Here is a 15,291-nt window from a genome sequence, read left to right as displayed (position 1 = left end):
ACCGTCTCGAGTAAGGAATAATCCGGGTTAAACTGCCACACGTGTCAAGAATACGTTATACGTCTAATACTGAAAACTGCTCTCGGTTTATGCATTTACGCTCATTTAATGTTAGTGTATTACACACACTATTGCACGTGCATAATCCGTGCTTCATTTTCGTAGGACACTCACACATTCAAAAACCCTGCTTCAACACGCGGCGTATTGAATATAGCCAATTGGTATTCTATTTATTATCTGTTCTGTGCTCTTGAATCTCGTAGGTCTCTTCTGCTCTTGAAACACTTTTGCCTATTATCGCGAGGGATGGTTTCCAATCCTGGTGTCCTAATGAATTTTAATTTACATGCGCCTGTCAATTACCTATGTGGTCGCAGCCATGGTTTATTCTGGATCGGAACCGTTTCCTCGTGTCAAGCCTATCAGGCACCATTAGCGAGGGGTGCAAGACTAGTCAATGCGCTCCTCAAAGACGTTGACTGTGTGTGGCGATGTATTTTGTATTCAAAATTTTATTTTTCTATATAAAATTGTACTTATATGTTTTATTATTATTATCATTATTATATATTATATTCTCTTCTTCTCTCTTGTAAGAATAATATTTGTTATAATGTAAACCTCATGTTGTGAATGTCTTGAATTTAGATTTGTTATGTCCACAATGTTTTGTTTTCTTAAATAAATAAATAAGTAAACAAACCCTTCGCCATAAACCCATTTATATCACTTTCTACCTTTAATTTTATGATTTAGTTTTAAAATTAATAGTTTCCTTAGATATGGGATCCCTAAACCGATAGAAGTTATCAGTATATTATTATTTTTAATTAAGTGGGTAATTTTCTCGTTTCAGGCGCAAGTGCGGCGAGCTGGGATCCATTCCAGCAGCCATACTTCGACAACACGACAAAGCGCGAGGTGACGGCGGCTGTAGGCCAAACAGCCTATCTGCACTGCCGCGTGAGGAACCTCGCTGACAGAGCGGTAAGTAATTCTTGTCACCTTCCACTAAACAGACAGAGACCATGAAATAGGATTTTAATATGGGGGAAAGTGTGATAAATAACAACAAACAATTCTTTCGTTAGGCTCTTGACGACGATGTCAATTTTCTACGTGTCCCGCTCAGTTGAGTCTTTTTATCTTCATATTATACAATACCCAAGTCATCACCGACACCATAGGAGAATAGTTTGATTAAAAGTATGTATACCTAAAAGTTGACCAAAACTTTTTAGTATTCAAGTTGAAAAATGGTGATTTAATAGTGTGGTAGATCACTGATAGTTTAAATTCTAGACAGTAGATTACAGCCTTCTTAAAGTTGGACATGCCTTATAATAGATGACACAATATATCGGTACCTGCATATTCTATTTTTTAAACTATATCCGATCCAAAGAAGATTATTAATACGGGCATCCACGTAGTGGAGGTTATATTAATACATTTTTTTTACGAGAAATGGGTCTTCGCCACTTTCTCAACCTATTAAGTTGATATTGTGGATCCTAATTTCGAATTCCGGGTCTGGAAAATTCACATGCTGTTTTTCAATGTGTTTGGACCCAGCGTATGGACTTAATAGGTTGAGCAAGTGGCTAACATCCATAAATAAAAGATACCGACATATCATATTACCTACATACAAAATCAAAATCGTGTCCATATAATATAAACTATATATTATGTAGTTATGTATTATATTGCACTTGCTTGAAATTATGCTAAAACCCCAATTGAAAGACTCGGATCTCAAGATAAATTCAAAAATAAAATGTTTTACAAATAAATAAACGCTAAGCAAGCGATCAAGGCTGCAGATTGCGGCTTTTGACTCAACAGATCATTAGTGTAAAATGTATTTCTACTAGCAAAAATGTTAAAAAATCAAATGAAAAATTAGAAAATAATTCGATAATTTTGGCGCAATATAGCGTAAAGAAAGAATTATTCCCAGTGCAAATCCATTATTGACATAACATTTCACTTACATTGTTTCCTTTTGAACGCGTCCGTAATCTTTACCCGACTAAAGCAAAGAAAGGATACTTTACCCAACTGGAGAAAAACTGCTTTATCCGGTGTATATTTTCTCTTACAAATTTTCTCTCTCGGCTATCAGCTGACTTATGATAGATTTTTTTTTTGTATTTTTATCGAAAATCTATCATTGTTCACATATTACCAGTGCTGGAAATATAACCAGAACCAAACACTGCAAACCCCTTAATAATTACGTTTTAACCGGAACTATTGATTCCTTATCTTTAGAACCCTAAACCAACCCAACAGGAACCGGAACCCCTTAAAAACCTTGATATTAAATTTTGTAATATTTTTATATTCAATTATTTCTTTATCATTTTATTAGTATTCCATTCTGGTAGTTCACATGAAACACGTGTGAAACATGGACCCTAAGTAAAAGAGAGATCCAGAAACTTCTAGAAGTGCATGCTGGGCATAACGCGAAAGGACAAAAAGAGGAATGAGTGGATAAGGAAGCAGACAAGGATTTGCGATTTAATAGAGTTTATTAAAAGCCTTAAATGGAGATGGACTGGACACATAGCTCGAAGAAGAGACAATCGTTGGACAAATCTAGTCATCCAGTGGTATCCAAGAAGTACAAAACGTCCGCAAGGTAGACCTAGAGGCCACTGGATCGATGAAACGATAAAGTTCTGCGGAAGTACATGGCAACGTAATGGAACGAAGTGGAAGCAGCTTGAAGAGGCCTTCATCCAGCAGTGGATAGATTCAGGCTGATGATGATGATTCTGGTGTTGTTAGTTTTACAAAAGCTTTTTTTACTAAAATTTTTAAATATCAAAAAAGAGCTAATTGTAATAAATATATCACATTTCTCACTTATGTATTCTGGCGGTTAATTGTGTAAAAAAGTTAACCGTCTGAACTGTCAAAAGGTGATATCATTTAAAAGCCTCTTGGCCGTGCTAACTTTGAGAAAGAGACAGAGTACGCCAATTTTACATATTGAGAGTTGAGAGCAAGATCCGACTGGTTTGAAATATGATTACGACACGGCCGCCGTCTTAATTTATAGTTCCACGTGAGCTGTCAAATATCGAATGGCTAGTAGCAGCTAGCAGTAACGTAATATTTGTTTTACTGCAATCGCAATGACATGTCTAATAAGTTGATATGTCTATACGTGTCGATACAAAATACTAGCGATCGGCTCATTACCGACTAGATGGCGCTGGTTCGGCTTTATCCGCTTATGGTCGGTTTTATCCACTTGGGTTCGGCAACACGAACATATCCAAATTTGATCGACATGTTTACTAACCTAAATTTTTGCTGTATTACGAATTGGAGAAAGCCGCCGATAACCATTTAGTCTATCGAATACCTCCCGTGTTAATTTGGAAAAAATGAAAATAACGGAAACGTGCTGAAGTGATAACCGTAGACCTGCGTAGAGATATCTATAAAAACACAACTACCCACTTTTTCATTTTAAAATTAAAATAAAATATTTATAAAGTAATATTAGGAGGCAAAATACTCTCTGTTTTTGTGTAACACACGGTAAATTTCGAATTTTGTATTCAAACTTTGAAAAGTATTTTAACAAAAAATAAAAATAATATAAAAGACTATAGTAGGTACCAACTAATTTGACTTCTTTTAATATTAGCAAAACCGGTTTTATCCGCTTTAAAGGGACATCACTTACTAAAACTGGAGCTACATACCATTCAGGTCCAAGACCGACTGCACAATATTCCTCTGGGCGTCTTATTCTCCAGTCGTTCACATTCACCCTCGTGTCCGGAAATTTGTACGTATGCAGTTCGCCGTATTACACTTTACCGTGAAATGTTGTGTCGGAAATATGGTCGTATTATAAAGACCGTCCAACCACTTTGGGTCGTATAGTACTGAGATAAAATTCATGTCTAAATAAAACACGGTTCTTTTCGGTTTACATGAAGCCAGCGGCGTTTAAAATTTGAAAATAGCCGATATACTGGATTATTTGTTAGGTTAGGTTAGATTTTCATTTTTGAATTCATAATTTTTTGTCCAAAATCGGCTACAAAAATTGACGCGGTTTCCGACTGGCTTCCTGTAAACCGACTTGTACCGTACCTAAAACACTCACAAAATACGTAATTAAAACTACCGAAATACAATGGAAAGACAGTAGAAAATAGGTATGTAATTAAATTAGAAATACAGAACAACGCGTATTTCTTTCATCTCTTTCCGATAAGAAAGCTCACGGCGAACTGTGCTACGGTGAAACGTAATACGTACAATTTACATGTTACCATTCAACCTATCTGCGTCACTCTTGACTAGGGAATCCAATCCCGGGATCCCGAATTCCGGGATTCCGGGATCCCGAGCTATTTTCGATACCTATGAATCCCGGGATTGATAAACATAATCCCGGGATTTCGGGATTGATTTTTTTATCAATTTTTATGGAAAATATAACAGAAAAAATACTTTTAATACAAAATAACTACATAAAAATAAACTGAGTTTGAATGAAGTTTGATGTGTAGGTTGCCGATTCATTTTATTTTTTCACATAGATTATTAAAAATGAGAAAGATTGGTAAAAAAACAATGCTTCGCACTTTTAACAAAGAAATTCTACCATGATATCATACGTTTTACGGCAGTTTCATATTTGGCTGACTAATTAGATTTATGAAGCGGAAAGGCCATTAGTACGCCATGATTATTTGCTTTACTATTTTAAATCTCGCTGATCTATTCATTATGTCTTTACTATCAGAAATAGCAATTTCATATTAAATTCACATTATTATTTATATTACAATATTATTTACTCCATTAAACTTGTGTATTTCCAAGATTTAACATATACAATATTAACAATAAATATCTTAAATAGTATAAATTATATTAGATTTATTTTTGACCGATTTTATCAATGTTATTTGTAAATATAAAAATTTTATATTAACAATGGAAAAAAATCCCAATCCCGGGACCAGTCCCGGGATCCCGGGATTGTCAAATTGTAATCCCGAAATCCCGGGATCAGAATTTTGGCTCGGGATTGGATTCCCTACTCTTGACTAGGGAATCCAATCCCGACCCAAAATTCTAATCCCGGGATTTCGGGATTACAATTGACAATCTCGGGATCCCGGGACTGGTCCCGGGATTGGCATATTTTCCGTAGTTAATATGATTTTTTTTATATTTACAAATAACATTGATAAAATCGTCAAAAATAAATCTAGTATAATTTATACTATTTAAGACATTTTTATTGCTAATATTGTGTACATTCAATCTTGAAAATACATACGTCTAATGGAGTAAATAGTATTGTAATATAAATAATAATGTGAATTTAATATGAGATTGCTGTTTCTGATAGTAATGACTTAATGAATGGGTTAGCGAGATTTAAAATAGTAAAGCAAATCGTGGTGTATGGCCTTTCCGCTTCATAAATCTAATTAGTCAGCCAAATATGAAACTGCCGTAAAACGTATGAGATCATGGTGGAATTACTTTGTTAAAAGTACGAAGCATTGTTTTTTCCCAATCTTTCTCATTTTTATTAATTTAAGTGAAAAAATAAAATGAATCGGCAACTTAGATATGGGTATAAATCAAACTTCATTCAAACTCAGTTTATTTCTAATTTAGTTATTTGTTATTAAAAGTATTTTTTCTGTTATATTTTCGTTTTTATTTTATTTTCCATAAAAAATGATAAAAAAATCAATCCCAAAATCTTCGGGATTATATTTACCACAACCGGGATTCGGGATCCTGGGATTGGAATACCTACTCTTGACGTTATCCGCCTAAATATCACCAAATTCATTCTTTAAATTGTAAAAAATATGCATTTTTCGTGTATTATATAAATTTAGCAAAGGATTTGGTAAGTAATTACTTTCACGCATGCCATCTATGACTATTCAAAGTTGTTATGCAAACGAAAGTTTATTGATTTTTTTTGTAGAACGGTAACCGAGCCCCATTTGATTTTTCTATTGAACCCGGAACCGAATAATTTAAACAAAATTGAGGTCTGTAACAGCTCTGATAACTAGACGTGCTCAGATATATTATTATGGTATTGATAAAATCGTGTGTGATGGGAATCATTTCTTTCTATACAAAACATTGTTTTCCGTCTCGGATTTCCACTGTTTGTGTTTATTGTAGTTAACCACGATATTTCTTTCTATAGCAGAGGTTAATTTTTTCTCTTTTTTTTACGTAAAAAAGCAGACGCTCTACGTGTGTTATGAAATATTAAATGTTTTCTGGTATTTATTTGTAAGCGTGTGCAGCCATAAAGAAGGGGTATTCGATGATTCTTTACTCGGGGAAACATTTTTATTTCTCGCATTGCGAAATATCAGGAGATAAAAACAAATTTTAATTTATTTAATGGCCATGTGATCTTGGCGGTATTTTAAATATTGAGTTTTAGAGTGTGTATTTCGGGGGTTTTATTGCCAGTTAAAGCTAAAGAATGAAATAAACAGACGATAAACAACGCCAAAGTGGAATGTAATGGCAACATTTATTTTTACGTACACAGCTACAAGCTCTCTAAATGTTTTGAAAATTAACAAAATTCGATATAATCTTGGCTTGTATTTTAATTTTCTTATGAAATAATACTTGTTTAATACTCTCATCATAATATATTTAATAGCTTTTATGTACAACATCAAGGTTGCTAATGATGTTTTGGCTCAAATTAGTTATTTATTGAACTAGGTACTTAGAATATCTTCTTCTGCTACTTGGTAGCTCCCTCGTGTCTGAGGCCCGTTTCAGACGGGACACCGGTGTTGCACTCGATATGATATAGGAGGCCTTTGTATTCGAATAAAGGGGCCTTTGTATTATGTTTATGAACGCCCAGAGCTAATGAGTCATCGCATAATTTCGCGTTATAAATTATAACATAAAACTGTCTGCGGTAATAAAAACAAGTGTATCGGTGGCTTGAGAATGTAGCGGCCGACGGAAAAGTGTACCGGACACGCGTTGACTCATTAGCTCTGGGGCGTTCATAAACATAATACAAAGGCCCCTTTATTCGAATACAAAGGCCTCCCCTATTATATCGAGCGCGACACCGGAGTCCCGTCTGAAACGGGTCTGAGAATCGTGGTCATCCTGAAATACTATCATCTTCTGAGCGACCAAGACTACATAATATCCTCCAAACCAATCCACCCCGCACCACACTCTGACTTAATCAAGTGTATCACGAGGCCCTACGTTTGATGTGAAGCATCAGCAGTTATTTATATCTGGGAATGTATCAGGAGCAGATACCTAACACTGAAGTCATCACGCACTCAAGTATGCTTTGACTGAGTTTACTGAGACTTAATTTAATGAAAAGTGCAATGGGAGAGAGGGCCACGGAGAATTACAAAAATAAAAAATAAATCGTTTTCTCATGTCTGAGGATCGTGACCACCTTTTAATTTTGTCATCTTTTGAGCGACCAAGACTCTCCGCGTGTCTCTACTCTGCTTCTCTCAGGGTAGATCATGGCCCCCATATACTAAAGCGGGCCGACAGGCCAGGATCTTTCCCAAACCTCTACCTATCGCTAAGGTTTAAGGCAGTCTAACGCTCTAGAGTAGCGTTTTCCAAATGGCGTTTGAGGTCAAATAAAATTCAGTGTATTTTTTAGCGATTTTTTAACACATCGAATTAGTTATCGAGTTATCGAATATCAACACAAAAATAAACAACAAATAAAAAAATAACAAAAATTGTATCGCAAAAACATATATTTTAGAAAGGTAAATAATCCCGAAGTAAAATAGAGCATATTAGAGAAAATTTAAGATGTGTGTTTATCTCATTTATCTGGTCAACCCTCCACGTCGGGACCCTCCCTAAGCCCGAGCTCCTAAGCTAGAGCCCTGTCAGCCCTCTCCCTTGTATGGGGCATGGGGTAGAGTATAGGCTACCTCCGGTAACCTTTGCCTTCCCTGGAGGCTATCCAAAACCATCAGGTCTTTCCAGGTTATCTGGTCCGTACCGAATAATATTTCCAAAAAACTTCATAATGTGTTTCAGATAATATATTTTATTGCAGACACACGGTATTATTCCTTATATTTTTCGTGTGAATGAAATTTTATTTAAAAGCTTGCATTTCTGTGCAGTGGACAATGTATGCTGAGAAAATAGTTATAGTTTTTATTCACAGATGCCATTGCCAATTAATAAAAATATTAAATATTAAATGTGATCGATTAGAAAAGTAATATTATACACATTAAAGTGTTGCCGTCATGCATGTAATGACATTGTAAGTGACAATTTCGTAACGTCTACCTATACATGCGAATGCCCGGATTTACTTGCTAGCTACTCTATTGAGTGCGTCGTCCATTAATAATGTCATTGTATGAACCAAATAATAAATAATAAACTTAGAAGCAGAATAATGCATGAAAAATTGCAATAATGTACCTATTCAATTAAAAATAAATAACTATTTGCCAGATATAGTAAAGCTATCAAAAGCGATGCATGGACGCCGTCCTAATTAACTTTTTTAATAAAAAATCTTGAAGTTTTCACCCCTAAAAATCCATATACATAATATGTATATTACATATATGCGGCTCTCTGGTATCTTTGTTATCCTGTTTCCTTGACAATTTGGCTCTTCTCACTTGACAAACTGCCGATCCTTGACCTAGACTAAAATAGCACCCTCTGGAAAGGTTGATCCGACGATTTATTTCACCGCTTATATTCTTAATATTTGTGACAAGAGACCCTAGAAAAAGAAATAAATCCACAGTTTCAAAAGCATCGCCGCCAATAATAAGGCTGTTATTATTATGTGCTGCACTGTATTTTTTTTATTTTCATTTATTATAAGTTTTATAACTTTACGGGACCGGCCACTGAAATCAATATCAACGGCAAATGCCAATAATTGAATTAACTTTGAGATTAAACATGAAAGGAGTTGGACTGTTTAATGGTGGCATATTTCCTATAGACATTGATGCTTTGTTTCCAGCACCCACCACATATGTTGTTATTGTATAAATTGAGCTACATTCTCACACTCTGTTTTACAATAATTTTTAATACTATCGATGGAATTTGATTTTAAATTCTTATGGATTTAAATTTCGTCGTTTTTTGCGACCCGGGTTTCGCCTTTCGGCATCTTCAGGCACTATATTCACTCACAAAAAGGAAAATATACACCGACAACGAATACAGTTAACTCTATTTTATATAACAAATTAATACAATAACGTAGGTAGGTAAAAACTTTATCACCTAAGTATCTATTAAGTCAAGGTAACAAACAAATTATGAATATTTGAAGTGTAAGTAAAAAATCCTTACTTTATCACTAATAATACACTAGATAAACGTATAAATCGTGAAAACCTAATAATAGATCATTAGTAATTATAAATAATAAAAATACTACACTCAAGAGTTTTAAAATCGTCCATTCTGAGAACAATGGTAACGTATTGGGAATTTAATGTAGCTAACTAATGAGATATATCAATGATAACCGTCTTTAAAATTTATTAGTTAAACAAATATTTAATACTATTCTTACATGATACTTTTTTATATATAAGTATATTATTATATATTATTTACATTATATATTATTTTACAATAATTGTTGTAGTTTATTTTTATTTCATATTATGTACATGCGATGATTATAAATAAATAAATTTGTTGTAGACCTTCGTTACGCTATTAATGAATACTTTTATATCTTTCCTACTATCTGCAATGAGTTCTGTGTCGTCACAATTATTATTAATATTTTTAATTAGTAAAATGCTGAAGATGACAAGCAATTTTATTGAATCATTTCAAGTGTTACATAATTTTAAATACCCATCCTTTATCTTCATTAAATAAGTGCTCGCTATTGCAAAATAGAAGTTATCTAGATACCGTTTCGAATTTTTCAGTTATTCCGCCTCAGGAATTTTTCCGCTCCGGCCACTTTCCGGCAACGCCAACCCGCTGAAGGTTGATGATGACGTAATGCCTTGTGGCAGGTGTTTTGTGTGTTGCGAATGAACACCGTAACACACCTGAGCTTTTCACGTGTGCAAAAGCCTCCCATTTAATTGGAGGCTTTCCTTTGAGAGGCTCTAGAACAGAAAATTATGCTCAACTAGGCAAACAGCTTTCGTATGTGATGAGCAGTTCATTTGCAAAGTGAGTCAATACAATATAATTGAACAATGAGATCATACTAATGAGATTACATCACTTCGGCGTTAATTGATTACTTAAATAATTAGCAATCATTCGCATTATTAAGTTCATACATCCGGCTTACTTAATATCTTTTACCATATTTACCAAGTTACGTTTATTATTTAGAAATTAATATATACCATACATAATTTTGAAAACACTTCTGAGAAAATATATTACAACCAACAGAAAAAATCGGTACTGTTCGGTTATCAGGAACACAGCGGAAAACACATTTTGAAAATAGCCGATAAACTAGATTATTTGTTAGGTTAACCTAACCAAACCTAACCAAACCTAACCTAACCTAGCCCAACCCAACCCAACCTAACCTAAACTAACCCAAACTAACAAATAATCCAGTACATCGGGTATTTTCAAAATGTATTTTCCGCTGTATTCCTGATAACCGAATAGTACCAAAAAATCTTTTTGAAAAAAGTAAGACACACCGCAGGAATCGAACCTGCATCTCTCGGTTATCGCGCCCACGCACATAGACCACTATGCTGAAGGAGTCATACTTACTTAATTGCGACAAATTTTAACTAATTGCTTTTAATACTCACTGAAGCGCTTTCCAAATTGAGCTACTATTGGCGATCGGCTTTTGTATTTTAAATCAAAGTATTTATTACTTTAATTACTAACCGATGTCACGGATCACTCCAAGATTTTTTATTGTAACTTACTTGAACTTGCTAATGATTTTTAAAAATATTTTTTTTTATTCAACGATTTCAGAATGTAACATTCTAATTATTGAGCATATTGGTTATAATATATTTTCTCAGAAGTGTTTTCAAAATTATGTATGTTCAATAATTAGAATGTTACATTCTTAAATCTTGTGAATTATTCGTTGAATAAAGAAAATAGTTAATTAAAAATTAATTCATTGTACGTATATTAAAATTACCAGTTTCATCTAAAATTATTATTAAAGAAAATTCCACATCTAATACAAAAATATTCGTGGGCCTTTGAAATACCAACGCACTGTGAAGTAGCGAAATTTAAAATCTATTACACAACAATTTAAAAGGGCGGACGTGCTCAGCGTGGGTCAAAATGGAGATTTTTTTCTATTTTCAAAGCATGATCCTGGACATACCTTAAACGTTGTAGATAATCTATTTATATAAATTTAAAGCCTTATTACCTAACTGATTTTTTTTAAACGGTACATGTTCAAACACACGCGTTAACATTATTTTACTCCCTACTTCAATTATAGTTTGTCAATTTATGGCTACGGCCGTATGTTGTAGCTTAACCACTGGGGAATGCCAAAAGAAATGGCATATTAAAAAAAACACTACCTTATTCTTAGGTCAATAATTATTATAAAGCAATCATTATTCGTAGGATGTTTATCACACTTGAATGATCAAAGACATAGCTTATAATGAGTATCTTTAGAATTATCTTCAAATGTGTTAATCTTGCCCATTTTTTGAATAATAAAATGCCTAATTCTTGTCAAATTTGGGATCACAGAGATTATCAATATAATTTTTTATCGTAAATATTTCACTATAATAGTGTCGATATAAATTATACTGACGGTTTTATAAATGCGTTTAAAAATTAATAAACGTAAAAAATCTTAACACCATTGCACAGTTATGTACTGAAATATTACTATATTCTAAAACATTAGAGCGAAAGGTTTAAAAGAATACTATTTTATGTAATAAAAATACTTTATGCAGTCATCAAATGTTTAAAATAAATATAAAGGATAATAAGGCTTCAAAATTATATAAATAGATTATCTACAACGTTTAAGGTATGTCCAGGATCATGCTTTGAAAATAAAACAAAACCTCCATTTTTACCTACGCTGAGCATGTACCCCCTTAAGAAACCATATTATAATATTGTACTCTCAAAATGAGACCATGTAATGGAGTAATTGCAATTTGAGAGTTTTACATGCCCTGTAAAATCAGGCATAATGCTAATTTCTTTGTACTTTATGTGTATGTTCTATGTATCAGATGACCTTGATTTCTTTTCTAGAATACATATATATATAATATTATTATAGATAATATTATATAATCTGTGGTTAACTCTAAATACTTCAAATAACGACTTACCCACTTTTGGCAGTATTAAATCAAGGATGTTTTTGTGTAATTAATGTAAGTAGGTAACCTCGCGTAATTTTATGTTTACTTTTACCATCTTTACTTTTTTAAACAATATATAGGTATCATAATTAACCTCATTCTTATTAAAAAGGGTAATCTAAAAATAAGGAATTTCTCATTCAAGAACGTTTGACCAAAATGAAAAAGGATATTATTAAAAGATTGTTTGTAAAAAAGGTGTTTAATTAAATCCGTAATAAGGCCTGTCTTTCATTTTTGATCATTTTTAATTATAACGTCTTTGTAATTAGTTCCATTCATTTCGTAATATTTATTAATTATTGACTAATCTAACATTACAAACGTTGGTATCAAAATGTCTTTGAAGGCTTTATCAAAAGGTTATTGTTATTTATTATTTTAATAATTTTGTTAATTAACTGTGGTAAAAAAAAAAATTCTTAGCAACTGTTCAGCCTGATTCCTTTTTATTGTAAATTTGTCATTAATAAATTACGTCTATTCTTCGTGTATTTTCAGTGCCACCATGTATTTTTTTCTAGTTTTTTTTTTAAATATATCTATAAAATAAACAATCTCTTTTTATAAAAAATACGATATCCAAAATAGCTGTGGGCACGCCACTAGTTTTAACAAAAAAAAATATTTTAAATGTGTCAATTCCCTTGGGCAGGCCATATGTCAAGGATTTAAGACACTCGAACACCTAAGGGACTCCTTTTCAATAGACCGGAAGAAAAACGAAGGGTTGGGAAACATAGCGTAGGGTAGTTAGATTTTGTAGAATGAGGCCTAACCATACACAATGTCAATTAGTGTAGTTTTACAGTTTTTTAAGTTTATCTAAGTAGGTAGGTAAGTACCTACGGTTAAATAAAAATATATTTTTAGAAATAAATTTGGTGGCGCTTTTGGCAGTGTTACGGTCTTTTTTCATTCATACTTATTTGTTTTCGTTGGATTAAGAATACATAATATTACACATATTATTGTTGGTACGTTTTTTTTAAATTCATAAAGCTCTGCCTAAACAAAATCACAATAGATAAAAAAATTATTATATCTATAAAATATTCATATTTATGTATGATTTAATTGCATAATTTTAGATATTTTATAGATAGACTAGTATTTTTTGACTATTACCTATTATGGATTGGTTTTCGTAAGGTTTAATTGAATTTTAAAAACTAACCAACACCATCTGTAAATAATTGTAGTCTTATTTCAATGAAAACAAATATGTATGACTGACAAAGCTTAGTGTGCACCATTTATGGCGGATCTTAACAGCGTACCTCTACCCTTCGCCACTAGTATATATTATATTGAAGCAAAAAATGCTGATTTATATGCGAGTATATGTTTCTTCTCAATAGCCATTGTTTGGTCCACTTGAATCTGGAGGATTTATTTCTCTTTTGTTAACCAATAAACAATAGAAAAACGCTTGTGACAAAAACAAATCGTCACCTGACGACATTGCTGCGATTCCGAAAAACAGTGTTTTCACGACGACGACGACTTCGATTTAAACCGATTAATGAGGTTTGCGCAGTTTTACTTGTGCCGTGTGGCCATGCGAGAGTGTTCCGTTTTTTTTTGCACAGGTAAAACCGCGCAGGCAAGTCGCTGCCGTGTAGCCGGCGCATTATAGTAGACCACTGTGTGGTTGAAGTTGGACGTCGCTGATATAATCAAATACTGACTGCTTTTACGTTTAATTAAAACACTTGGAAATGAAAAATATTCAAAGAATTGAATTAAATTGCATTTCAAGTAACACTACAGTTTCATTTCATTTCGCCTGAAAGCCAATTTTATAAAGGAGATAATATTTCTTAAAATTGTTTTGCAAAATAGCCAGAAAAATCTTCGACAAAAACATGGCATAAAAACAGGCTGAAAAGGCCATATTGTACGTACCCCCGCTAAGTAATTACCCACATTCTAATATGGCTTAATAACTTGGTTTATGGAAAGAAAACATTTCTTTTCTTTTATGGCGCAAAAGAAAAATAAAAGAACAAGAAAATACGTAAATAAATTCCGTAAAGTCAAACGTGATCGTTCATATCGTAACATAAATTTTCGTGATAAAACAGGGGGATCGCGATATTTTTATTACAGTTCCCATAGATAAGCACAACGTTTGTATTTATCAAACCAGGGCATACGGCGTTTATCTGTTTACCATAAAACTACTTAGTACAAATGATTAGGTGGATGCCTTACAAAGATATCAAAAATACCTGTGAATCTGAAAAGGGGTTACAAAACTAGACTTTTCGATTTTTTACCACGATTTTCTTAGCTCGTATTCTTGTTTGTCCGGTGGTTGTTTGTCCAGTACAAATCTTGCAATCGATTTTTAACTAACTTCCCGACTAGCTATACATTTGAAACTTTTAGAATGTATCAGAACACGATTCAAATGCATTCTTTTAATACTTCTAGCCATCTTTAAGTAGAATTGAATTCATTTTCATTTAATTATGTTTTGTATGAAAAGTTATTTCGGAAAATCATCCGTAATCTAATCCACTATTGTTGGTTGCTAAGTGGGTGGTCATAGCAACTAAATTAATAATATATAAGTGCGTTACTATGGAAATCAAAATGACATTTCAGTATTCTATATTTGTTTGTTGCAAAATAGCAAAAAAATGATTTGTTGACAATTGCCTTATTTGTCCTTGTTACATAGAATTATCAAGTTTATAATATGATACAACAGAAAGTTTAAAAACGTGGTATATAAAAAGTTCTTTTTATCTTGTAATTATTATAACAATATTTTCTGTTGCAATCACTTATTCATTTTTTATACTCATGATATTTTATCCATTTGTGATTAATCCCGTTGGTTGACTTTAACAAATTAATT

At 32.8% G+C, this 15,291-nt stretch overlaps 1 protein-coding gene across 1 annotated transcript in view; it reads left to right on the top strand.

Moving 5' to 3' along the window:
- Window positions 1-15,291, top strand: part of LOC147072677 (protein amalgam-like) — a 203,588-nt gene that overhangs the window by 57,796 nt on the left and 130,501 nt on the right. Inside the window, exon 2 of the mRNA XM_085945822.1 lies at window positions 860-990. Coding sequence (XP_085801948.1) covers window positions 860-990 — 131 coding nt within the window. The remainder of the gene's footprint in view (window positions 1-859; window positions 991-15,291) is intronic.

Source organism: Rhyacophila brunnea, unplaced genomic scaffold (assembly GCF_057557595.1).
Source record: "Rhyacophila brunnea isolate RB1 unplaced genomic scaffold, BYU_Rbru_1.0 scaffold_19, whole genome shotgun sequence".
In the NCBI taxonomy this organism is placed as follows: domain Eukaryota; kingdom Metazoa; phylum Arthropoda; class Insecta; order Trichoptera; family Rhyacophilidae; genus Rhyacophila; species Rhyacophila brunnea.
Note: the sequence above shows the minus strand (reverse complement) of the source record. Positions and strands in the feature narration are given on the sequence as shown.